Below are 25,245 nucleotides of genomic sequence, written 5' to 3'. Positions count from 1 at the left end.
TATATTGAATATACAATTCACCGGTTTGAGTAAATCGGGCACTATACTACAAAACTCAAGCAGTTTACACAATTCATCATTAGTCCATTGAAAAGTTACATTTGGGGTTGCGTTTTTTAGAGGACGCAATTTTATTTTTTTGAAGTGTAGGGGGGGTCAGTATAAAGCTAAAACCAAGTTTGTGGGGTCGCCACCCTTGTCCCACGGCCGCCATCTTGAAAATAGGGGTTGAAATGGTTTTTACGATGTATCTCTTAAACTATTTATCTGACAAAAAATGTATAAACATTTTTTGTTGCAAATTAAATTCTCTACAACTTTGGTCTAGTAACTTTTGTCGTAGGACTATAAATAAAAAAGTTATAAGCGAAAATGTTAAGAAATTCAATGTTAAGCAATGTCCATTGCAACGTCATCAGAATGTGTGTTTATAAGGTTCATAATACTTTTTTTGTACTCTCATTAATACCCAAATACCCAAGGGACCATTAGGGAACAAAAGAACATCTGCCTGCTATTATTATTATTATTTCTAACCTCTCTTGATGTAAGAATAGCTGATAATATTGTGTTGAAGTTGTCGTAGTAGAGTTATTTATTAGCATTTTGACTTTTACAACTCTTATAAAAGTCAAAAAGCTAAAAAAAGTAGTTTTCACTAAAGTTAAAATCGTGTCTAAAATCATTCTAAATCGTCTTCACAATTAAAAACAGAATAAAATACATCCGCACGTACAGAAATATGTAGCACAACTAAAAGATATAAGTTGAACGATATTCTTACAATAAGAGAGGTTAGAAATAATAATAATAATAGCAGGCAGATGTTCTTTTGTTCCCTAATGGTCCCTTGGGTATTTGGGTATTAATGAGAGTACAAAAAGTATTATGAACCTTATAAACACACGTTCTGATGACGTTGCAATGGACACTGCTTAACATTGAATTTCTTAACATTTTCGCTTATAACTTTTTTATTTATAGTCCTACGACAAAAGTTACTAGACCAAAGTTTTAGAGAATTTAATTTGCAACAAAAAAAATTATATATTTTTTGTCAGATAAATAGTTTAAGAGATACATCGTAAAAACCATTTCAACCCCTATTTTCAAGATGTCGGCCGTGGGACAAGGGTGGCGACCCCACAAACTTGGTTTTAGCTTTACACTGACCCCCCCTACACTTCAAAAAAATAAAATTGCGTCCTCTAAAAAACGCAAGGTAAGGCCTAAAAAATGTAACATTTCAATGGACTAGAACTATATCGAATATTCGTGTGACTGTATGTTCCTTATTGTCATTTACCTAATTAAGATCTATAGAACACGAGTTTTTGTAATTAATAAATTATCCCACTGGTAACATATCTGTTCACTTACACTGATGGTTGTTGAAATTATTTATTGATGAATGTGTTTATTCTTATATACAGGTAGTATAGCGTACGTGCCACAACAAGCCTGGATTCAGAACGCAACACTGCAAGACAACATTCTGTTCGGCAAGGCGCTGGACCGCCACAAGTACAACACCGTCATCAACGTGTGCGCGCTGAAGCCGGACTTCGAAGTGCTTCCCGGAGGAGACCAGACCGAGATCGGAGAGAAAGGTTATTTATACTAAATATCATTCCATTCGATATGATGATTTCACATTTGAACATCTATATTATTATACTGTACTGCGCGCGTCACCTTGAAACATTCATATGTCCAATGTGATAGTATTCTTAAATGTAAAACTGTTGTTGATCAAATTACTAAAAACATCTACCACTCGTGTAGGGTCATGTTAATTTGTTTTTTATTTGCTGCAAAGGAAGCAGTATCACAACGATGGCCATAAAGTACTTAATATTTCATGTTAACTGTTAGTATTAAGAGAGGTTTAGTTTATCTAGAAAACTTGCAGAAGTCGACTTCCGCAAGCAATTTTTATCATGGAAATAATCACGGTAAGTCGACACCTGCAAATTTTGAAGCTAGCGGGACCTGGGACAAGCCGCACGTGTATATCATTATTGAAACATTGCCGCGTGTTAAAACATCTGGAAGTTAAGCGCAATATATTGCTACTAGAACTAACTAGTCTAAACTTATCATTAAACCAATGTAGATGCCACCACATTATTTAGACCAGTGAGCATGTGTTGTTTGCTGCAGGTATCAACTTGTCCGGCGGTCAGAAGCAGCGCGTGTCTCTGGCCCGCGCGGTGTACTACGACGCAGACAACTACTTCCTCGACGACCCGCTCAGCGCCGTCGACTCGCACGTCGGCAAACACATATTCGATAAGGTAAATTACTATATTCATACCACGATACGTCGGGTACATTTAAAGCCTCATTTAGACGAAGCAAATGTTTGCTACCGAGATCTTTACGCAACTACCAATAGGCGTCAGGAGATTATTGCATCTTACTATTCACCTGCAAACGATAACTAAACTCGCATAAAAATATGTCATACAGAAATTGTTTGAGGAACTTTCTTGCGTACTGTGACCCTTTACAGTTTATACGATGCTTTTTCCCGAACATACCAATATCGTACAAATTCTTTTGATTATCTGTCTAAAATGTAGGATTATTGCCTAAGCGAGCCGACTATGCTTGTCAACGCGGGCAAGAACTACTTCGTCATTACCCATATTTAGAATCACCTTTTTATATCCTTTCAAGAATTGCATGTGTGAGGCAAGAACATTGCTATGTCTAAATTAGGCATTACAAAATATCGTGAAGATGATAACAAAACATTATCCTAATTGCTACTGTATAATGTGTAAAGATAGCACTCATTATAATTTAAAATTCGATAAGGTAAATAAGTATCTTACATCGTGTTCATATCTTTACCTTCAAAGACTATCAAATGTAAGATCCAAATACCAACATACAGATATCTTACTTCCTAGTTATCTATATCTATGTCTAGTATTATATGAGCCTTAAGTGCTTGTTCGCTTGTTTGAACGCGCTAATCTCAAGTACTACTGGTTCGAATTGAAAAGAATATTTTAGTGTTGGAGAGTCCATTTATTGAGGAAGACTATAAGCTATGTATCATCACGCTATGACCAACAGGAGCGAGTATTAATGTAAAATGTTGCAAAAACGGGGAAAAATTATTCCTTTTGAGCGCTTCCATAGCGTGCACTGCGTAAACGGCTAACGCTACACAAGAATCGTGTAAAGCGAAATTGTTTCTCTTATAAAGATCTAGAAAAATATATTTTAAAACAAATTCTCCGCCGCATCTGTCTGCATGTCTGAACGCGATAAACTTAAAAACTACCCAACGGATTTCGATGAAATTTGGTATGGAGATACTTTAAGACCCTGGGAAGGACATAGGCTACTTTCTACTTTCTATCCCGAAAAAAATTATAGCAGGACATTTTCCCGAAAAACAAGAAAGTTTAAATCTACATAATACACTTAGTAACAGATTCGCTGATTAATTTATATATTTATTATAGGTCTTAAAAAACAGGATGATTATCTTTAAAATCGTATACTCATTAAGGCCCACTTCTTGCCTAGTGTGTTCCTTACCATGGTATTATAGGAGCGAGCCTATCGCCAATCATTAATAACTCAAGTAAATTGAACAATAGTAACAAAATAGTATTATGAACGTCATCGCAGTTGACCTAAATCCGGACAACATACGAACTTGTGTTTTACTGATAGTCGTGTCGTTAACTGTAATGACTTATAATTATAATTATTATGAGTCATATCTGTTTTACCGCACGCTATGGATAGGTCAACTTAAAATATTTATTTGTTCTACTTCCACACAACTACAGGTAATAGTTTAATCATATTAATATAATACGCGGTTACTGATTACAAGTAGACTCTGTAACACATTATAAAACTGAATTTATTCATACAAAGTAAACCGGTTTCAAGTAGCAACAAACATGTGGGAACCGAATGAATTCGGACATTTTAAAGTAATGAAATTAAATCAGATTATTAGGTCTGCTATTCCAAAAATACATTATATATAATAATATTACTTATCCGTCGTATATTATGCTCGCAATAGTGTCCGACCAAGGTTTCTGGCTGAAGCTGAAACCAATTAATCGGTTATGGGCACCTTCGGCCGAAGCCGAAGGCTTTAAAGCTTTAAAATCTTTAATGATATTAGCGGAACGCCTAAGTTTGCGGCTAATTTAGTTTTTTTGGCCGAAGATGTCCGACTCAGTGGGACACTACTTAACAACGTAATTGTTACCGTTCATTTAAACGACCTGAGTTATAAAATATAACTCCAGGATCGAAAATTATCCTGAATAGGTTCCAAATTCCATCAAAACGACATGACTAGAGGAAAACACCTCGTCGTGTTAGGTGTCGTCTACATATGTAACTGTGTATAAACTATATAACATGACGTCTTAACTGAAGCAATTGCCTATGTTATAACCTTTTACATGTGGGCACAGCAGGCTTAACATATATTTTTGTTGTAGGTGATTGGCCCCAATGGGTTACTGAAGAGCAAGACGCGCGTGTGGGTGACGCACAACGTGTCGTACCTGGCGCAGACGGACCTGGTGGTGGTGCTGCGCGACGGCGAGGTGTCGGAGGCGGGCTCGTACCAGCAGCTGCTCGAGAAGAAGGGAGCCTTCGCAGACTTCCTGCTGCACCACCTCAGCGACGCCGAACGGACCTCGCCCGAAGGTACACCAATTTATGTATTCGTTGACGCATGCGTCATGCCTGGTCTATTAATTTAAGCCTTGATAGAGGTATTTAATCTGTTGTTTATACAGTACAGATTAAACAATGTTTAATCTGTATTTATTATATAAAGCTGAGTAGTTTATTTGTTTGCTTGAACACGCTAATCTCAGGAATTACTCGTTCGAATTGAAAATTCTTTTAGTGTTAGATAGTCCATATATCGAGGAAGGCTATAGACTAATAACATTACGCTATGACCAATAGAAGCGAGTATTAATGTAAAATGTTGCAAAACCGGGGAAAATTAATCCTTTTGAGAGCTTCCATTGCGTGCGCTTAGTAAACAGTTAGTAACCCTTAAAAAGTTCTTAAATAATAAGCCCCCGCCACATCTGTCTACATGTCCGAACGTGATAAACTCAAAAATTGCCCAACGGATTTCAATTAAATTAGGTATAGGTAGTTTGAGACCCTGGGTAGGAAATAGACTACTTTCCATCCCGGGAAAATATATAGTGAAACTTTTTTCCCGGCAAACTTTATCGCGGAAAGATTGTTGCACACGGGCGGAGCCGCGAGCTAAAGGTATTTTATTTTGTTTGTTTCAGAGTTGGATGAGCTCAAACAAGACTTAGAAAACAAACTAGGCAGCGAATTCCAGAACAAGCTTCAAAGAGCACGCTCATTGTCGGAAAGTGCTTCCGAGTCTGATCAAACGGCTGCAGGTAATTGTAAACCGTATTATGTACGGATCATACCACATTATTAATAAACAGTACAATTTTAAGGCGCTCTTATCGATTTTAATACGTGTTGTAAACTGTGGACCCATATTTGAATCCTTAGAACCTTACAAGTAAGGACAGGCGCGAACAATCACATGTAAATTATCTTTATCAAAAGACATATTCATGTAGTGAAAATTGTTTATATAATGTATTCAATTTAAGGTGACCGCGCCGGCAGCGTTAAGAGGAAGACTCCGGATGGCTTAACACAAAAGGAATTGAAGGAAAAGAATAAACTTATAGAAGCTGAAAAAACTGAAACTGGCAGTGTAAGTTTACTTCAATTAAATTATTATCTTCTATGTCTTTTAAATTTAAAATTTAATACGACGAAATTTTAAAGGCCGAAATATCCATGCATGTTAATTATTTTTACGTTTTTCTTTCAACTGCGAGAACTAATCACTAATTAGACGTGAATATAAATTCTTTACTTGTCAATACTTGTATAGTTACCCAGATTAAAGGTGAAACAAAATGTATGAAAATGGACCTTAAGCTATCACCTTAATATAAAAGTACAGAATAATTGTTAAAAAATAATATTCAACGGCTTTATAAAATGAGAAATTTGTATGCTTTTTTTTGTATGCAGGTAAAATGGAGTATATACAAACACTACTTGATGAGCGTGGGCGTGATGGCGTCCGTGATCACGGTGGTCATGAATCTGATCCTGCAGGTGTTCCAGGTCGGCTCCAACTACTGGCTCGCCAAGTGGTCCAACGATAAAGATATGGTAGGAATATATTAATAATATTATTTGTAATTATTGTTTGGAGTAATATTTCTCCTGCTAAATTGACTTTTAAATATAACCTTAACATTTTATTGGTGATTTTCCTAATGTCAAATGGATAGATGTTAAAATATTAACATAACTTTGTAATAACTTTGGATCCGAAGTGGACCAAAATGGGTAAATATATATATTTTTTTTCCACTTAATATACAAATGTATAAAGCACACTTAATGCCATAGACATTCTCTCCCGGTCCCAAAATATTCACAAAATTTTAGGCATTGGATTGTGTCAAATCTATCGGTTCAGGTATTGTTTGGAAATATACCATAGGTTTGAGAATAATATTTGGAGTATTATATAAGTTAAACAGAAGAGATATTACGTTTAGATTCGTCAGTATGCACTAGGCATTAAACGCTGTATTCACGTTGCTCGCACTGCTAGTATCCAATCTACAGTTGACATGTTTAACCCAATTCAGGTAGTGAATGGTACAGTAGACACGCAGCTGAGAGACATGTACCTCGGCGTGTACGGCGGGCTCGGCGTCGGGCAAGGTAAGCACACACGTACGCTCGCGCCGCCGCGGACCGTACGCGCACTACGGTTAGTGTCCGACCGAAACTTATCGGCTTTCGCTACACGTCCGGTCGAAGCCGAAAGCCTAAAAAAAATTAGTTCTAAATGGGCTACAATAATAAAATATATTATGACTTCAACTTTAAAAGTCACCTTTCCATTGGATTAGAATGTAAAATCATGGCGAAATAATGTGAATTATAACATTTATTTATGTCAATCGATTTTGACCCATATTGGCTGAATGTTTAGCCGAAGGTGGCCGAAGCCGAAAATACGGTCAGACACTAATCACGGGATTACTTTATAGAACATTCATATTCTGATTTCACAAGTTATTATTGTCACTCATTCGTTTTAAAGAGTGACGTTTTACTTAATGTTATAATAGTATGTTAGATTAAATCTGGAAATAAAAAATATTATCTAACTTTTCATTCTATTTTGGATATCCAAGCATTCGTAGCTCCAATAATGTATTATTATCATTAATAACATAACATTTTTTGTCTAATTCTACCATTATTATTGACTTAAGGGATTTGCGATTTCATTATTTTATTGCAAATCATTTTAACACTAAATGTATGTTAAGAATAAAAACTTGCTGAAATCAGGAATGTCAATTATGTAAATACATAGGCTTTATTTTATTGAACATGTACTATATTATTTATAATTATATAATTATATGGTTATTATGGGATATACAATATTAAATAATTAACAGAGACGACACGCGATAATAATGAATACATTTTTTACATTTATTCAAGATCTGTTTTTTACATGTTGCATTTATTATAAAATTATAATTATTATAAATCTATAGATATTTGTATATTTCTTTTTATATTATTAAATCTTGCATGATAAATTTGGGTAGCCCGATAAAATCATACTGCATGCTTCATGAAAGCTTCTAATTAGAACCTATCATTGGTATGCAGTAGTGTGTAAACGTGAAAAAAGTCATGGAATGGTTTATTTACAACCTTTTTTAAATTAATCTAAGATTATTTTAATTTCAAAGGTTTTCGATTTTTGTTGTTAATAATATGGTTTAATTAAATATACTAATGTATCTCTATATTTTGTTGAAGACAAGAAGGAAAAACGCACACACATTTGACTAAGAATTACAAACTAAGAAGATAATTTTTTTATGTTCTATTTTTTACATTTGAATAAATAGGTATCATAATATTATGAATACATCATATAACTTGTATGCTGTGTTTACCTACCTACCTACTACCAACCATAATATTACATTTAAAATTATGAATATTTCATAAAGTCTAGAATAATTACTGTTTGGGTCGAGGATCAAAAGGTTTGGTAGCGACGGCGAGTTACGTGGCGTCACAAGTGTGGGATATTCATGTTTACTGTCTAGTTTTTATAATAACTTAAATTAATAAGCTAGTAAGCGTAATTTTTATTACTGTTCTGGTATAATTAAATGTAATAAATACTACATGGAGAGCTGATAGACATTTTTGTGAAGGTGTTTTAAGCAAAGTAAACAATTGACATAAAATAATTTTATACATATCTGAACACGGTAATGCAGACCTGGCTGAAAGACGGTCGCACGGGATTCTTAAATAATAAAAAAAAAAGAAAAACAAATATTATTTGCCAACAAATGTTTTGATGCATTTCAAAATTTCAATGCTTATGTCAGAATTCAGAAGGTATTTAAATCGTTGGAAAAATGAAATAGACCATATAACCGCGTTGTAACCTTTGCCAGGTGTATGCAAATATATAAAAAAAAAATAAGCTGTTTCCAGTGGTTTGCCATATCTCTTTGCTTCATAGGATTTGATTAATCCTGGGAAGTTTTTTAAAAACTTAACCCGTTCGTGATTTTCACATAAAATCAAATATTATATTACTAATGTTATTATTATAAAAAAGTTGCATGCCAATTATTATTGTATAATATTATTATATATCTTTTAGTGTCAACTAATATACGGACTAACATAATATTATTACTAACAATATATTTTTTATTCTTAATTGGCAATTCGTTTAGCGCGTGCCCTCTTGTCGTGGGAGGAATATAAATGTTTGGTATGGCCACACGTTTGATATTTTCGACACGGTTATCGCTCACTAATGATTAACGAATAAAGCCGAGTTGCTGTTGTCGGTAACGCGTGTATGTCGGTGGGGGTGGGGGCGGGCGCGGGCGCGTGAGTGCGGTGCTGCAGTGTGTGGGTCCGCAGTGGTGTCGGTGTCGGTGTCGTCGCTGGCGCTGTACCTGGGCACGCTGGCGGCGGCGCGCGCGCTGCACGCGGCGCTGCTGGGCGGCGTGCTGCGCGCGCCCTCCATCGGGTTCTTCGACTGCACGCCCGTGGGCCGCGTGCTCAACCGCTTCAGCAAGGACGTCGACGTGCTCGACAATGTGCTGCCGATGACGCTGAGGGGGTGGACCTCCTGCTTCTTCTCGGTACGCAAAGCTTCCGGTCATGTCGTGGCCCGGCTTCCGACTCGCTTGTGCCACTGTCCACGTGCGTTGTGTACCGCGTCCGGAGCCGACACTAAATACCGGCCACTACAGTCTCGATGTTGGCATTTGTTTTGAGATCAATATAGTTGTTAGTCATGTGGCTCTCTGATAAGTAATTGGTGATGTCTCGGTAGACCATAATGTGGCTAGAACGTGTTTTTAAAAACTTTACTGCCGTTGTGTTTTTGCAGAGGCCACGTAATCACTAAAACAAGAATATTATCTAAATAGTACATTTCAAGTATTTTCATCAAGATTTAGTGTTGATAAAAAATCTTTATACGATAAATTATATACTTTTCACTGTAACAAACATAAATGGGATTTACGTTTCAGAATTCTCAGAATTCTGATATATATTCTAATTTTATAGTGAGTGTAAGGGAACCGGTTTCAAAAACGAAAACTTACAATAGTGCTAGTGATACATGAGATGATGACACTAAAAATCGCTCTCGGATCGTTGACCCCGCGCAACAGCTGATTATTATTTGTGATACATTGCGTGTTTTTAAATATATTTTTTCTTTGGTTTTATTAGTTCTATTTATCTATTCATGTATGATACGTTATAAAAATGCAAAATATAATTTTGTAAAATAGTTTTATAGGAATCGTGTCAAGACTCATCATCACTATCTCTCTTTGTTTTCGGGAGCTGTTCCCTTACACGGTTCATGTTTTAACTATGAAAATGTTCAACAAACGGGATCAGTTTATAAATATAATTGGAAAATAACATCTTATACGCAAAAACTGCTAACTACCGCTGTATGTCTTCTAATAGCACAATAAAGTATTCTTCTGCGCCCACGCTTGTAACGTTTAAATAAGTAACGCTTTGATACAATTATTAGGATCAGGAGTCACGATTACGTGCATGCGTTTCACCTAGAATAGTGTATTTAATATTCTTCACAGTTTCAGCTAGCTGCTTGTGCACTTTTAACACTTCAATCAATAACCAAGCCTCGTAGCGACCTACACCCAAACCACTAGAACCTACAATAGTTTCCAATTTAAACGTAGCCGTAAACGATGTATTCATTATTAATAGTTCCTCGGGCGCCAGTCGGACATGGCACCGAACACTACTAAAGAGAGTCGATGGACGTTGTTGCAGCGATAGCGTCGTTTTTCGCGGATTTAATGCCATACTTGGCGTGCTGGCGGGCGGCGAAGATCATCCACGCCAACTTGTTGACCAATGTGTTAAAGACTCCGTTGCAATTCTTCGAAGTGACGCCAATTGGCAGGATCCTCTCTAGATTCTCTAAAGACATAGACGTGGTGGACACTTCGCTCCCCTCAGAGGCGTCCGACGTGATATTTTGCATCTTCGAGGTAAACCCGCCACTGGACATTATGTTTGTGCCATTGGTTACGTTACGGCTCCTCTCCATTTATTTCAATTTGCGATGGCTTTGTCATTCTATTATGTTTGTGCTTGTACCAATATTTTTAAACATGTTTTCATGCAACATTTCGTATTCAATCATACTACACTAATTGGGTTCGCTGAATGCATACATAATTATTATCATTTGGTTTCGTTTTTTATTACATTATATGTTTTGTGATTGTGTCTATTATGACTTGTTCAAATTATTTTATTTTCAATTGTTAAGCCACTAACATTTTCTTTATTAGTATGATACACTGAAATAATTTTAAGACTAAGTTGTAAAACACAATTAAGTTATATAGTAACATTTGTAAACTGATCCCAAAAAACTGAAAGATCTAATAAAGACTAAGCACTTGTCAAGTCATTTCGTACATATGTTGATGTGATGCCTATAGGTATTGGGAACCCTGTTCGTCATAAGTTTGTCGACTCCAATATTCTTGGCTGTCATCTTGCCGATCGGGATCTTATACTACGTCATCCAAAGATTCTACGTGGCGACATCAAGACAATTGAAACGATTAGAGTCTGTCTCTCGCTCGCCTATATACTCACACTTCGGCGAGAGCATCACTGGTGCGTCGACTATACGCGCTTATGGAGTCACAGAAAGGTACATTAACTTGAGTGTTTTCGCACTATTAATACTGCTGTTGGATTGTAATTAACAGAAATGTATTTCAGATTCGTAAATGAGTCAGAAAATCGTGTGGACCACAACCAGTCGTGTTACTACCCGAGCTGTATCGCTAACCGGTGGCTGGCCGTGCGGCTCGAGATGATGGGCAACTTCATCATATTCTTCTCGGCCGTATTCGCAGTGCTCGGCAGGAAGACCGTGAGCCCGGGGCTCGTCGGCCTATCTGTCAGTTATGCTCTACAGGTAAATACGATCGAAACTCAACAAGCAGCGTAGTATTATCACCATGTTAAAATATGTCATTTATGTTTAAAAATATGTTATTAGATTACTCAAACATTAAATTGGCTCGTGAGGATGACATCGGAAGTAGAAACAAATATAGTCGCAGTGGAGAGGATAAAGGAATACGCAGAGACAACGCAAGTAAGTTATTGTGTCATATATTACGCATTTGTATATGTTTTTGGAATGAATAAGCGAGAGTGTTTGACCGGCGGTGTGCGCGCAGGAGGCGGCGTGGCACGCGGAGCCGGCGCCGGGCGCGGCGTGGCCCGCGACGGGCGCGCTGCAGCTGGAGCGCCTCACGCTGGGCTACCGCGCCGGCGAGCCCGCGCTGCGCGACCTCACGTGCGCCGTGGCGCCGCGCGACAAGCTCGGCATCGTCGGCCGCACCGGCGCCGGCAAGTCCACGCTCACGCTCGGCCTCTTCAGGTATACTTCATCCCCAAACCCACCGTCACTATTCTTTTTCGCCGATTTGTATTATTTTTTGCAAATAACAAGAATTCGTTCAATTTTGGAATCTAGAAGATTCCAGTAATGAAGGAAAAAATTACATATTTATAATAAATTTCAAATTCTTTATTATATTTTTGTATGTAATATAATATTTCGTAGATAGCCCTAAAATTATCCCCCGGCTTACAAACAGTCACCTTCAATTACTTGCCTAAAATTATTATTGTAAATCCATTGAACCATGCCTCTTCCATCTGCAGGATAGTAGAAGCCATGGGCGGTAAGATCTTGATCGACGGCGTGGACATATCGACGATCGGACTGCACCAGCTGCGCTCGCGCATCACCATTATCCCGCAAGACCCCGTGCTGTTCTCTGGCACACTGCGCATGAATCTTGATCCGTTTGAGGTCTATACCGATGAAGAGATCTGGCGCTCGTTGGAGCATGCCCATCTCAAGACCTTCGTGCAAGGTAATTGTTAAAAATAATAATATTCAGTATATTGCCGTATTCACCCTTAAGACACGAATAATTTGTCCATTTACCTTCGCTTCAGTGTCAGAAAATTTGTTCAATGGTCGACCGATGTCAATAAGATTCATTTTCATTTGTTGTAATGGCAAATTCCCCGCAAAAGGGTGAGGTAGCTTAAGACCATAAAGTATTTTGTTTGTGTGTTCAGGTCTGCAGGCTGGTCTACGGCACGAGGTAGCAGAGGGCGGCGAAAACCTGTCAGTGGGACAGCGGCAGCTCGTGTGTCTGGCGCGGGCGCTGCTGCGCAAGACCCCGCTCCTCGTGCTGGACGAGGCCACCGCCGCCGTCGACCTGGAGACCGACGAGCTCATACAGGTGCTGCACTTATTGGACTCCCCGACGCGTCGCTCCGCGGGCGCGACCGAGCCTCTAAGATATCAGAGTTTAACTACCATAAGTAGTCCTAAATATTAATTATAATTCGTTGCACTGGTCTTGACTCACGGCGTAGTGCATTACTTATGTACCCATTATATGAAGATGTTACAAATGATTTGCGCTTACGCACTAATTTATTACTTTCTTAGAAAACTATCCGGTCGGAGTTCGCGTCGTGCACGGTGCTGACGATCGCTCACCGTCTCAACACCATCATGGACTCGACAAAGGTGATGGTGTTGGACCGCGGGCAGCTCGTAGAGTACGCCCCGCCCGAACAACTTCTCCAGGACAAGAACTCAATCTTCTACAGTATGGCTAAAGATGCAGGACTTGTCAACTAACATCCTACAGACATCTCATGAATGCTATAAGTGCTAACAAATTCGTAGCACGTGTAAGAATTTTTACTTAATTTTTAGAATAAATACAAACACCCGGCCGTCACACATAATAGCCCTAACTATGTATTAACATAAAAGTAGGGATGTTATGGATATGAAATTTCGGATCCTGATACGGATATGGATACAGGAATAAAATGATAACGAATATGAAATTATTTCGGATTATCCGTTAGTTTTGGTTACGGATATTAGGTTAAAGTAAAAAAAAAATAGTACATACAGTGCTCCTCTTGACCGTGAAAAGTTTTATCACACTGTTTACATTTTGAAAAATTTACATTAGCTTGATCAAAAAATGACCAAATTAAACTCGACTTTGGACGCATTTTGTCTTTATAAATCAATTTAGTACGAAGCATAACAACTTTTTCTTCATTTTATTAAATTAAGTAGATACCTGGTCATAAATACAAACATGATTATTTATGAATAATGTTATGTTATGACTAAAAATAAGCAAACTATGCAAGATTCACGTGGCGCGCGAGCGGTAAAATAAAAATCAGTCGTAACATATTATTCGTAACTTATCCGAAACTTTTGTAACGGATACGGTTACGGATATATTTTTATTTCGGATATCCGATAGTTACCGTTACAGTTACGGGGCTCCATAACATCCCTGCATAAAAGTATTGGGTCGGCATCAAACATTATGAGAGTCTGACCTCTAGACACCTGAACTTGAAACATAATATATTTGTATTCATAAAAAAAAATATCCGAAGTTAAACGCCCGGATATGTTTCAGGCCAGACTGAATTATTTTGTTTTCTATGATCGATTGCCCATTTGAAAGGCCACTAATGAGAGTAACAACGCAATTGGTAATACTCTGGATCATTCACAACACTTGGCAGCTCAACTTGAATTTATAGTATATATCGGTCACCCACTTTACTTACATAGTAACCTATGCTTGTTTTCACTGACCGCGACTGTAGGAATATCTTTAACATTACATTATAACTAGACTAAGGCATACCATCCATATAGTTTTCACGTCGGCATGTTCAATTCAGTATTATGTAAGATAAGTATCTAATTTCATATTGAGTTCGCGCAAAAACAACGATGATCGTTTTTTTAAACCTCTTCATCTACACATTAGCAACAAGATGATACGTGTGTCAAAATGCGTTAAAACTACCTTATGAAGACTATAAATACATCCGACACGCAACCAGGATTGCTATTCCTCGACTGTGCCAAATATCATAAACTTGAGTAATACATACCAATTCATTGAAAACACTTTGCCACAACTATCTTTTCACCAACTGATTATAACAAGGTCCATTATAAACTTATAGGTAAGGTTTATTAAAAACTATTTACCATAAACACATGAACGCGAGCAAATCGTAGATACAACACCATATTTAAAAGATGCAGTTTTATGTTATATTAGCTATGCAAAATGCACAATGTAAACATCTTACTCATCTATCATACATGCCTGATATTACAATCGAAGATCACAAATGATTGCTCGCGGCTTCAAGTGCTGAAATCGTATGCCATAACATTATCTTCTATAAGGTGCTTGAAATGAATTAATTAATATATTGTGTTATTAACCAAATTATAATTAGTCATTTCCGTTATACTCAACCATCGGTAATTACGTTTTGCTGTTGGTGATATATGTTAAAACTTTTAAGTGTTTACCGATTAACTATACTGCTTTCCTATAACAAAATATCCAGTGAAAACAAGCCATACATACTACCTAGAATTAAAAAATCTCTAAATAATTTAACACCAAATTCAAACCTAATGCAATTATAGGTTACATATTTATTAATTAATGTGTGTAATTAAAGTGGTTAACCTATGAATTTATTTTTAAGTAAACATAAAGTAGCATTAATTATGTTGCGTTCGAAATACTTAAACATCACTGTTGCATCCACATTGTACTTAGTATTTATTGTTAGGATTATAGTGTCAACAAAATACTAAACATTTTATTGTTTAAGAGAGAATGAATTTATTCTTAAGTATATTTGTATTTCATATTAAATACAATTGGAACCAGTTATTTACTTAAATCATGTACTTAAAGATATTTTAATATCATACGACATTTCAGGGATAACTCAAATTTCCATTCATGTGGTGGGCAAAAATATGGACAGCTTTATCCTTTCATCACATTAAGCAGTACTTATCTATCGAAAACTGTTTTGTTGTAGATGTACTCAACGCCGTTCCACTACCATATTTCAACGCTAGTGACCACTGACCACTCACTAGTGACCACCATACGTAGAAAAGTAGAATAATATACTGGTAACTAAAGTTCAATATTTGCAGAGTAATTACAGGCATTTATATTTAAGACATCACCTTTACTTTAGTTAGAGGGTATAGTGATAATAACTAAAAACACATGCATTTAATGTTCCGTTTTTATTATATATTATTTGTTGATTGTAATATAACTGTTAAAGTTACCACAAGCAGACACTGCCGTTCATGTGTTTAACATATTTGATAAATTTTAGACTGTAGTTGATTAGTAATATAAACATATTGTATTTAATTGTAGATATTGACAATGCTAAATTTGAGATTTTATAAAATAATTTTTACTAATATTTTTGATCACAATATGTGTAACATTGAACTTGTTAATTACAGTTATATTTGAATTTGTTTAATGATTTAATCACTTATTAAGAGGTACACAATTGTTTTAATTTTAATGACAAACCAGGTTTGTTCATAGCATTATAGAGATTTGAACATGATTCTGTGGTGTAATGTTATGATGTCCATTTTATAAATAGTGTTATGTACATAGTAACTACCAGTGCAATGTACAGTCTGTAAAAACTTGTCTCTATACATTTCCCAATAAATAGAATATAAGTAGGTAGTTTTACATATGTGCCTATTAAATTATTTAAGATATCTTGTTTCTTAATCAGTATCAGTTAGAATGTATTTTTTTTATTAAAGGTAACAGATTCTGTAATGAGTTTAGCATTAAGTCTATAATTGATGATTAACCTTGTTATGAACAATACTATAATTATATTAATATTCAAAATTATCAATAGTAGTCGCGAACTTATTTTACTTATTATTTAAGTACTTATTTTTTGTTACTTGCCTTTATTTGTCTAAGTAAAATACACTTTTTAAATTATATATTTTATTAATGCTTCATAACCCTTCATAACCCATTCAATTACTTCGAATAATAAACCAAGACAAAACAACAACGAACAAACTCTGTTTTTTACCCAGGCAAAATTGACTGTAAGTGAAAGTGACATAATTACGCTAACTAGAATAATCGTTATATTGAGCACTAATATAATTTAAGATAAAAAATAAATGTTATACAAAATGAATAAAACACGCAAACTGCTCGCCTTATAGTAAAAGATACCGCCTCTATAAACATTAGTAATACAATCTCAAATTTGAGTTATCAAAGCACTGCATTATGCTCGTTCACTACGAGATATGACGCTGAATGTATGTCTGGTGGTAATAGGTCTTTTGTATGCGAGAGTCCGACTGGATGGGTGCCACCGCAATGTCTAATTTTATCGCCAAGCAGCAGGAAGCATGCACTGTTTTTTTCCGGTTTGAAGATCATTGTAACACTTATTACTGGGTATGATGAGGTTTAACCCTTAAATGCGCGATTTCTGTAATTTACCCGGATAACCCTCTTTAGGGCTGGGGTAATATATTAAGAAAAGAATAATAAAAAAAATATTAGTACTTAGTACATATTATATTAAAAAAGCACTGTAGCCGAGTGGCAACATTGCGTATATAGGTCTATTGCCGGCGCCACACACAGACAAGTATTTGAACAAAGTCTTTGAATCAGAGCTTTGAACACAGTTACCTGAGACAGTTACAGACACCTGACAGACACTGACCAAATTTCAATTTTGATGGCTTTTACTTTTAGGTTTCCGTATAATCGGTTCTTCTTCAAGCAACTCGAAAACTTCGAACGCTTTGATTTGTGGTCAAAAAACCGATAACGAATGGCAAACACTGTAGTGTCAACGTCAACGTCAACTGTCACTACTCACTTGGTAACTTGTCGTTGTTAAATGTCAGTTTTTTACATTATACAATAGAGTTTGTTTATTTGGTTGTTAATTTTACATGACTATTAATAGTTTTTCCAAAAAAGCATAGAAATAAGTAAGAAAATCGTAAAATGGATACTATATTCAAAATTGAACCTTATACTGATTTTGAACAAGTAAGTTGTACTTGGTGCCAAGTGGCAGTAAAACTTTGTACAGATGCCTATGAAATATTAATAGGCCAAAATATCTACTTGCAATATATTGTAGTGTTCCATACAGTTTTTTATTCTTATAAACCCAAAAGTACTACACACGTCTGCAGTCTGACATGCGAGATGACAATACCTACAAACCAACACCTCTGTTCTCAATCTGTTCATAATCTGTTGATGTATCGCTGTTGTATTTAAACCAGGAAAAGTATAATAGGATTTACAAATACTTTTTTGGACATCATGTCTTGATGGATACAACAGGTTGCGGAATTCTCTGTGTACAGAATAACTTATAAAAAGATACCCATACATCATCATTAAAATCGTTAAGGATTCCTCATGTATTCAGATTAAACAGCCTTTGCATTTTGTACACACTCAAAACACTACTCAAGCTGATTATATACTTGAATTTTTACACTATTATATAAAGCTGAAGAGTTTTTTTGTTTGATCGCAATAATCTGATGAACTACTGCTTCAAATTGACAACCCCTTTTAGTGTTGGATAGCCAATTTATAGGGGAAAGCTATAAGCTATATAAAGTCATAATATAACCAATAAGAGCAGAGCATTAATGGAAAATGTTGGATAAATGGGTTTAATAATATTCCTTTTCAGAGCTGCCTGTGTATAGGCTCCGTAAATGGTTAAAGTTAATATGGTTAATATGGTTGACAAACATATTTGATGAAATTATTAGACTTAAAATGTTGTAAAAAATATATTATAATACAAAATCCCCTGCTGCTTCTGTCTGCTTCTTATTACTTCAATATGATAGGGACATAACACTTATAAAGTACCAAACTGATTTCAATGACATTTGGTATGGAGATAGTTTGAGACTCTGAGGAGGACATACATACTCGTAGACTACTTTCTTTCCTGGGAAATTATATAGTGGGATTTTTGTCCTGGAGAACTCCTTAACACAGGTGAAGCTGTAAACAATCTTGATATAAGCATTACAGATCTATGAAACATGTCAATAATAATAATATTATAGAAATTAGGACCCAAAATTTTTTATTCTCTATAAATTTTAGGTTGTTGGAGAAATAATTAACAATCTGTACTACGCAAGGAATACTGTAACATTAATTGAAGAGAGTGTTGTAAATGAAGCCAAAGATAATGTAAGAAACATAATTTTCAATTGCAACTTTGATATAAACAAAGTGAAGGAAGTTGTAAAAGAGCAGAACTTGGATCAAAACAAAACAAAATGTTTGATATCACACATAGAAAACAAGAAAAATACACTGCTATTAGCAGCATTGAATTATTACAATAGTTCACATGGTGAAACTGTCACTGAAAGTGATTGGTGTCTCAAATTAGTCTTTGGAACAAGTGAATCAAAAACTCTACGATATCCATTACTTCAGCTAAGTCTAGAAACAGTCAACAATAAGGGTGAACAAAATATACACTGTTTGGATGTCAATAAAGAAATTGTATTAAAATTGATTGATGCATTAGAAACAACCTGTAAAAATTAATAACTAGATAGTAAGCAATAGTATGTATTAATAAATTTATGCATAGAGATTCATGTTTTACATTTTCTTGCTAGCTCTCGAGTTTTATGTGAATTTACGGAAAATAAATTACCAGAATATGCCTATTCCTAGTTTAATCCCTAGGAGTAGGGCAGCCATCCGTCCATAATTGTAACCCGCATTTAAGAAGGCACGGCAAAATAGTCGACAATCAAACGCCCAAACTAGTGCCCCCGCGCGTTGCAAAAAATATTTTTTCAGAGGTGCGGGGAAAAACCCATATTTCGCCCGAATGTCCAAGATTTTTGCTGTGTTTATCCGGCGTCGACAATTTAGGTGATGGCAGCCCTACCTAGGAACAATATTAAAGCATTGCAGAATTCAGTATAATTACGGGACATTTTGAAGTTTGGAATCATATTATTGATATTAATATGTTTGAATACTGAGTACAACTTCTGTTCAATGCCATGCAATGCTTTTAGTTTAAAATATTATAGATCTTTTCCACAATTTTCAAATAAACTATATTTTATAGTTATCATATTAAGGTGCTAATATAGATAGTAGTAATTTATTTTATTGCTATTAACTTGTAAGTCTTCTTTTTCACATACACCGCCATCTCGTTAACATCGCCAGAACTGCAAGGTAGGTAATCGATGCATTGACACAATTGTAGTGCTATCGCACAACAATCACGCTAGATGGCGATAGACGACACTGGCTTGCGATAGCAGAATTTGCGCGATACGCAACCTTCATACTACCTCCGTATAAAGATTGTTGGAGGTGCCGCGGCCGGTCAGGCGCAACATCTGCTTGACTGGAAATCTTCCCCTTCTATAGAGGGACGCAACCATCTGTTCCTCTACAGTGGCGTCAACCTTTACGCCGCTAAAATGTGACTAGCAGTTTTTAGTCAGGAGTGAAGCAAGCCCTGAATATTGTTGCTTCTATTTATCGGCCTATTACGCAAGTCGACAAAAAAAATTTTTTTTTTGTGTTTCTGTTCTAATGCTTAAATTCTGATTCCAAACATCGAAAAACACTCGAATATCCATTTTTAACTCTTAAAGTTTGCTTTTGTCTGATTTATGTTGATAAGTACGTTTTGAAGATTTTAATTGATACTTATGAGCAATAGGCGGTAGCATTTTGATCATTTTAATTGCAAATTGTGAATTATGTCTGAACGGCAGTAGTGAGTGTTTACTAGTCTATTACTATTTAAAAGAAAGTATATTTGAGTTGTAACAACCGACTTTTATGTCGTACTTGGTTAGAAAATGGCACCAAGAAAGTAAACAGGATGTTGATAAATTCTGTTTTATTTGCGGTGAATTTATTAAACTAAGAAGCAAAAAATTTGCTTTGGCAACGATTTTGAAGTATTGCGAAGCCTATGACGCTTATTATAACCTCAAATTACGGAATCAAGATAAGAAATGGGTGCCTCACGGTGCTTGTGTTAATTTCAAATTGGAAAATATAATGTGAAAATGAAACCAATAGTAGAGCCTAAATAAATATTGATGCTACCGTTACATATAAAGGTAGGGCTAATGAAGCAATTTGTGTAAGCTCTACATCATAATTCTGAAGCTATTGAATATTTAAAGAAATTTTTTCCCAAATTATCTGAAGCTAAAGTTAGAACAGGTATTTTCGTTGGACCACAAATAAAACAAATAATGAGCAGCGATGACTTCACAAAATTCCTTATTGCTTATGAAAAATAATCCTGGAAGCGTCTGAAAGCAGTAGTCAATTGTTTTTTTGGAAATCACAAAGTCGACAATTATGAAGAGTTCAATGAAACTATGCTTGAAAGTTTTAAATTGATGGGCTGCAGAATGTCCCATAAACTCCATATGCTACATGCTCACCTGGACAAATTTAAAGATAATATGGGTGCCTATTCAGAGGAGCAGGGAGCACGTTTTTACCATGATGTGATTGACTTTGAACGACATTACCAAGGGCAGTACAACGAGAGTATGATGGGAGATTACATTTGGGGATTAATACGCACACAAACATTAAAGGTCCATTAAAAAAAAAACATTTTTGAACATGATTTTTTGATATTTTCTATTTGTTTGCTATTATTAGTCATAATTCTTGTATAAAAAAGAGTTTGATGTTCAATAAAAACTTTTTTTATCGTAATTTCAAATAAAATTACAGCGAAAGTATAAAAATTTGTATGTGTTTTTTGAAACTCAGTAAAATTGCTCTAGTTTCTACAAAAGCAAACTTTGATCGGAACAGTTATTTTTTTATTTATTTGTAACATAGGAGAAACCAAAATTTCACATTCAGGAGCCAGACTAAAAAATCGTGTTGACCGGTGTTATAGATTACAACCTTTTTCCGTATCATGGCATATGTAGATAGGTGTATAGAGATACCAGTTAACACCCACATTTTGCCAGCTATGTTAGGTTCAGGTATATAATAGAAGATGAGCCTGTTAAGTATTTACTGTAATTTTTTTTTTACTTTAGGTTAATTCTAATATGTGAGTTGAAAAATCTATAAATACCTGGAGACAGAACCCAAGATTTTCGAAAACTTCACATTGCCACAATTACATGAGAATAGGCAAATACCAGGGTAGAGAGTTAGAGACCACATTCGTTAAGTTGCCATGTTCATGTAGTCTCACTTCGTGTTGGTTGTGCGGACCAGAATCGAACTGTTTCCGTGTACTTACCTTTTTTCAAGGTCCATTTTCATACATTTTGTTTCACCTTTAATCTGGGTAACTAAACAAGTATTGGCAAGTAAAGAATTAAAATTCACGTCTAGTTAGTGATTAGTTCTCGCAGTTGAAAACGTAAAATAATTAATAATCATGGATATTTCGGCCTTTAAAATTTAATATGACGAAATTTTAAAGGCAGAAATATCCATGATTATTAATTATTTTTACGTTTTTCTTCAACTGCGAGAACTAATCACTAACTAGACGTGAATTTAAATTCTTTACTTGCCAATACTTGTTTAGTTACCCAGATTAAAGGTGAAACAAAATGTATGAAAATGGACCTTGAGGTATCGCCTTAAATTAACAAACAATTTTAATGAGTAGCATAATGCTACAGCTATAGACGTTTTTAACACGTCCATTTTGATTAACTACAACTGAACGGTCAATAGCGCGAGTGAGAATGCGGAGAGCCATTCTCGGTCACGTTCTGTATCGCCGAGACTCGAGACGGAGATGTTTCGAAGATAATGTAGAGTAGATATTAACGCTTATATATAAACATTTTAACGTTCTTTTGGTGTTTGTTGAAACTAGTCTGGTCCTCTGCACCTCTTAATAGCAACAATAGAGCAAGCACATGCCAGGAGTAGCGGCTTCATCAGTCATCTCTAATTCATCTTCAATCCAGCGCCGTTTTTATGTCGCGAGGAAAAATGCATTATCGCTACCACCACTTGGGTGGAACGGCTATATTGGTTTTACAGGCCCTACGGCCCAATGGCAACTCTCGAGAATAAAGGATCGTACCCCCGAGTAACAATTTCTATTTAGTACTGCAAGATTGGGTTACCAATCGGATGGAACGAGATTTTTTACATATTGTTAGTTTGATACATACAAAATTGTTTTCGTAATTTTTTATTTTATAACTCATATAGACTGTGCTCCAACTGTTCTAAACTGCACCACGCATGTGCGGCGGCACCCGCCTACCGTGTAGTCACATAAATAGTCCATAATTTTAGCGCTGCAGTCTAACTAGGATATTAGTTTAGTCTAATCCATATCTATACTATTATGCAGGGTGTCCCAGAAAGTAGTGTCAAGCGGAGGTCCAGAGATAGAGCACCCTTGGGGTATCCGAATCACACATGTAACGCCATTTTCCATAGTTTTCGAATAATGAATATTTTTCTGAATTTTCGATTTGAACGACTAAATGTTTTCTTTTCAAAAAAGTAGAAGACTTATTCGATTTTTTTTATTGCAACAAAATTTTCATTAAGGTAAACGTACACTATGCCGGTATAGTACATTATGCCGGGTCATTTTAATTTTTGTCGCAAAATAAGAAAACAGCCATTAAAATCATGATTTTTATAGTACCAACATCAACTATAGTTTAAATACAATCTAAATAACACAATTTTCAAATATCACTACATAGTTTAAAACAAAGTCGCTTTCTCTGTCCCTATGTTCCTTTGTATGCTTAAATCTTTAAAACTACGAAACGGATTTGATGCGTTTTTTTTAACAGATAGAGTGATTCAAGAGGAAGGTTTATATGTATAATAACATCCATTAAATAGTGGAGAAATACTGTTATTTTGTTATGTTATACCCGTGCGAAGCCAGAGCGGGCCACTATGATTTTTTATACAACGTTCACAGTTTTTCTGTAGTGTATTTAGTATCAGCATTGCACCCGTGCGAAGCCGGGGCGGGTCGCTAGTATATAATAATAAACGCCGTGTCGAGCCTCTGAAAGCGTCAGTCGCAAATACACTAGTTCCGTTCATTTCTGTTGTCGGTGAGCCTAAGGAATAGTGTAATTTTCATAAGCATTTCACATGATACCGGTAAGTTAATTTAATATAAATTTGTGAAATGATTGATGAGTAGTTATCAACAGAATGTTTTATAGCTAATTCGAGTTATTATAAAGCACATTTTTAGCGAAATTACCATATTTCTGACTACCGTCATAATGTGCAAAGAATTAAGGCGGTGAAGAATATTGCGTACGTATGCCGCAATACTGGCAGATCAGTCCGAAATGGTTTGTTTTTTATTTCTAACTGGTGTTAAGTTTCTTTATAAATTTAATATCAATAAATTTAATGAGGAAGGCAGATTATTGTGAGGTAATTACGGTATAAGTTTTTTTTTGTTTTACCTCTTATACCTAATCGAGTCTGAAATTATTACTCTTTATGTCAAATTAACGAATTGGCGTAGTACGCCATAAACTTTAAATTAATGTTATTTTTTAAAATCATAAGAAATACATATTTATATCGATGGTATGCATATAATTGTCATGTGACTTTATATACTATTTAGAAATTTTATTAAAAATATTTAATTATTAATTAAATCCATTTTTTTGATGCCCCTAATAAAGTGCACGAGTTTTTCACTCATGTCCTTTATTCTGGTAATATTGATGGGGAGGGGTTCGGGCCATTTTTGCGTATCATTTACAGATTTAATACTTTTACGAAATTACTAACAAATATAATAATTATAATATTAGTCTGATGTAAAAAATAAATAAATGAAATAAATAAGTAAATAAAATAAATATACGCTCGAAACCCTTCAAAAGGCTTTAAAAGAAATAAATGATGGCACACATGGTTTTCCAGTAATCAAAGATATATTAGAAAGAGAACGGAAGAGCAATGAAATGAAGAACAATTTCTATTTGTTTGTTGATTATTTCAATTTAGACACTTACCTATATTCCTTTTTTAATTTTTACTTCATTATCTTTCCATTTTTGAATGACAGTAATTTTAAGAAATGTTAAAAATTGTGACAAATTTTGGATTTTTATTTCATTAATTATAATTATTTTAGTCTATTTATGTATATACTTGAAGACAATTAATTTTGTTTTTGCTTTTATATAGAAAACGTTTGCTTCAACATAGCACAGAATTACATACAACGTATTCCGGAATTATGTTAGGAGCCAAATTTTCGCACGGAATTAGAGATAAACTCGAGGTGCGGTAAAATAACAAGATAGGCACTAGGATAGATAAAACCGATCCTGGATGGCACGGGACAGGTAATTTTTTTGTAAATAATGGAACGTTAACCAGTTCTCCATATTAACCGCTTCTCCACACCTGCTTTAGGCTATATGGCATCACGCCTTGACAAATAGGAGCGGAGCATCAACGAGAAATATTGCAAAAATGCGGGAAAATGATTTCTTTTAAGAGCTTCCATAAACCACCGGGCCCAATGTGGATCTCGAATAAAACACTCATC

General features: G+C 35.3%; 1 protein-coding gene and 1 long non-coding RNA gene across 6 annotated transcripts in view; both read left to right on the top strand.

Moving 5' to 3' along the window:
* The window catches only part of LOC115445392 (multidrug resistance-associated protein 1), a 44,985-nt gene extending 28,375 nt beyond the window's left edge, over window positions 1–16,610 (top strand). For 2 of the 5 annotated variants that reach the window (XM_030171638.2, XM_030171639.2), the window contains exons 12-26: window positions 1,434–1,610; window positions 2,164–2,297; window positions 4,491–4,701; window positions 5,313–5,429; window positions 5,655–5,761; window positions 6,088–6,231; window positions 6,720–6,795; window positions 10,465–10,685; window positions 11,145–11,362; window positions 11,434–11,632; window positions 11,717–11,815; window positions 11,901–12,103; window positions 12,391–12,605; window positions 12,817–12,983; window positions 13,196–16,610. In XM_030171638.2, coding sequence (XP_030027498.1) covers window positions 1,434–1,610; window positions 2,164–2,297; window positions 4,491–4,701; window positions 5,313–5,429; window positions 5,655–5,761; window positions 6,088–6,231; window positions 6,720–6,795; window positions 10,465–10,685; window positions 11,145–11,362; window positions 11,434–11,632; window positions 11,717–11,815; window positions 11,901–12,103; window positions 12,391–12,605; window positions 12,817–12,983; window positions 13,196–13,390 — 2,483 coding nt within the window. In that variant the 3' untranslated portion in view covers window positions 13,391–16,610. Of the gene's footprint in view, window positions 1–1,433; window positions 1,611–2,163; window positions 2,298–4,490; window positions 4,702–5,312; window positions 5,430–5,654; window positions 5,762–6,087; window positions 6,232–6,719; window positions 6,796–9,057; window positions 9,298–10,464; window positions 10,686–11,144; window positions 11,363–11,433; window positions 11,633–11,716; window positions 11,816–11,900; window positions 12,104–12,390; window positions 12,606–12,816; window positions 12,984–13,195 lie in introns of all 5 variants that reach the window. The other 3 variants (XM_030171636.2, XM_030171637.2, XM_037442141.1) reach the window with 2 other exon arrangements.
* Window positions 16,611–17,529: 919 nt separating this feature from the next.
* On the top strand, window positions 17,530–18,933 carry LOC115445394. Its single transcript, XR_003938818.2, has 3 exons — window positions 17,530–17,696; window positions 18,361–18,677; window positions 18,789–18,933. It is a non-coding gene; the product is annotated as an uncharacterized LOC115445394 (long non-coding RNA).
* The last annotated feature ends 6,312 nt before the right edge of the window (window positions 18,934–25,245 follow it).

This window comes from Manduca sexta, chromosome 24 (assembly GCF_014839805.1).
Source record: "Manduca sexta isolate Smith_Timp_Sample1 chromosome 24, JHU_Msex_v1.0, whole genome shotgun sequence".
Lineage (NCBI taxonomy): Eukaryota > Metazoa > Arthropoda > Insecta > Lepidoptera > Sphingidae > Manduca > Manduca sexta.
This window is presented reverse-complemented; position numbering and strand designations above follow the sequence as displayed.